Source organism: Arachis ipaensis, chromosome B01, assembly GCF_000816755.2.
Source record: "Arachis ipaensis cultivar K30076 chromosome B01, Araip1.1, whole genome shotgun sequence".
NCBI lineage: Eukaryota > Viridiplantae > Streptophyta > Magnoliopsida > Fabales > Fabaceae > Arachis > Arachis ipaensis.
In genome coordinates, this window is record NC_029785.2 from 128,181,258 (window position 1) to 128,183,862 (window position 2,605).

The following is a 2,605-nucleotide window of genomic DNA, read 5'->3' on the forward strand; positions in this document are numbered from 1 at the left end:
AATCATACCTTGGAGATTTACTAAACTAGAACACATTATATTGTACACAAATGACATACAACTAAGTGAATTCAGATTTATTTTAAATTTGCCAAAAGATAGAAAATTGAGTGGTATTGTTTTGAATAATAATAATGATAATATGTTTAATAATACTATTATCTTGGAAATGGAGAATGAGCGAGATGAAAAGTTATTTTTTGCAAGTTCATATTGGCTAGAGACGGTTAAAAAGGACCGCAGATAAACAATAATTACAGAATTTAGAAAATTTTAAGAAAAAAGATTCAAACTTAACCACTAATAGATCACATCAATTAACTTGAGCAAAGAGATTCAGCTTCGTATATACATAGGCACTAAAATAAAAGCATAGGCACATCTTAGAAAGTAGCAACACCTAAGTTTTAATTCAAATGAGGAATGTCTATCAGCTAATAATAGCAAGATTACAACTTTAAGGTAAAAGTAATAAATTCTTCATCGTAATTACGAGATAAGGGCAATGTATTTAACATGGCCTTGAGATCTTTAACAATTTCATAAGTCCTTTCTAGATGTGTGATCTTGACAACTTTCAAGCCATGCCACCAACACTCAGGACCCCTTGAAAAGTAATAGCACTCACCCTTCTTACTTCCCATTAGCATCTCATAGAAATACTATTGTTTTTATGAAATAACTGAAAAAGTTAGAGGCTCCATAACCTTTTATTTATGTTGATAACTACTTGAACGCTCAACAAATAAAACACGCTACTCGAATTAAAGTAAAGTTGTAAATGAGAAAACAAAACAGAAAATTGGGAGACAATAACATACCACCATGAATGCCCTCATATTAAAATTATAATGCAAGCTGAATGAAATAGTTTCCGGGAAGCAACTTGAAAGCAACCAATTCATAACAGGAAAATAGCAAGTTTGCCTATCCGAGACAACACATAATTGCATGTGTTTAATACTTGGTAGAGATGATGAACCTTGCAATATATCTACGCTTTCTATAATCTACATAATTTGGGGTACAAAAAGACAAATAAATAAATATATATGGCAAAAATGCAAGCAGAAGGAACCAATTAAGTAGAAAGACTATACTTACTGGATATGGTTGGATGATAAAAACAAACAGAGACGTCAAAACCTCTTGGGGTACAATATTTTGGATAAATTGCCTCAATCTATCAGCATCCTGATGATTCAAGTGGATATGAGCATTGACTTCTAGTTGATTAGAAATTCCACGAAAAGATATAACAGGTTCATCTTTTCCACTATACTCACATGATAATAAATTTGGAGCATCAATATTGATCTCTTTCAAGTTAGAGCAATTTGTTAACTCCGAGAACTTGAGTTGAGAACCTGAAATATTAATCCTCTCACACAAAGAACAATGTTTCAATATCAAACTCTCAAGGAATGGAATCTTGGGCAATTGTTCAAGTAACCACATCTTTACTCTCACACAAAATAAGCTCAACCATCTCAAACTTTTGTAACTACCTAAATTCAGCTTGAAAGATGCATCCACAATACCGGCAAGATAACATAAGTTCTCAACTAGCTTTAGCTTTTGTAGACCATGCAAGCTTAACGATTTCACATAATTGGCCCTAGAATGGTAATTCAGGCAAATTAATAAAATCCTTGTCGCAAGCAGACAATATGGGAAAAGAAAACCATGTTTCTCTCCACGACTTTGACAAAACACTAGTCCTAGCTGCGTCTTTGTCTCGCAACCTTCCGAGGATGTCATGAAGTATAAATTTTGGCATAACAGATATTCGGTCCATTTCTTTCTCTTCAAACTATCGTGTTCCTAAGAGCAAGTATAACACCATAAAAATGAATAATCTGAGAAGGGACGCATTTAAAGTCAGATATCGCATCGAGTAATCAAGTCTTTTTTATAAACCAATTCTAACAAAGTTAAACAATGAGATTTGGAGCAATGCTATCCAATATCCATAATTATTTTTTATGATGTTAGACTAACTTAGTTGGACTTAGTTAACAAAAATACTTGGATATGTAGCATTCTTTTTTTTGAAAAAAAAAGGTAAACATTAACATTAAGGACTAAATGATAAAATCCACAAACAAACAAAAGAAAGAAATTGATGTTTGAAGACGTGCTAGCAGAAGCTATATTAAGTTATTAAGATTATAGGTTTGAGGAAGAAGCATTTACCGAAGAAACGTTTCCCTTCTTTGAATCTGTCACTGCTAATGCTCTGAGTTAGGGTTTCTTTTAATTGGAGATTATCCCACCCCAAATCCTCTGTTGACTTATTGAGTAGCCTTAGGCCCCAATCCCTTACAAATTTTGAAGACAAAACCCTCACTCCTCAGTAAACGCTAGCAGCAGCTTCATCATCTATGGAGGAACTAGCTCATCCTTCTTCTACGTCAACTTTATTAGAAAATTAAATTTTGATGTAAATTTTTATAGTCATTATTAAAAAATAAAATTTTTGTTAAGTAAATTTTTTTACGGTGAATGACAACATTTTTTAAAATAAAAAAATTAAAAATTAAATTTTGTTTTGAATTTTTTATATTTTTAAGTATTTATTCAAATATTACAATAAAAATGAGAT

General features: G+C 31.7%; 1 protein-coding gene across 1 annotated transcript; it reads right to left on the minus strand.

The window, feature by feature from the left end:
- LOC107619926 lies at positions 298–1,473 on the minus strand. The gene is made up of 3 exons (XM_021104490.1): positions 1,105–1,473; positions 822–1,010; positions 298–662 (listed from the first exon to the last, which is right to left on the minus strand). The coding sequence occupies exons 1-3, from the start codon at positions 1,456–1,458 to the stop codon at positions 450–452; spliced, it is 756 nt and encodes a 251-aa protein (XP_020960149.1). The 5' UTR covers positions 1,459–1,473; the 3' UTR covers positions 298–449.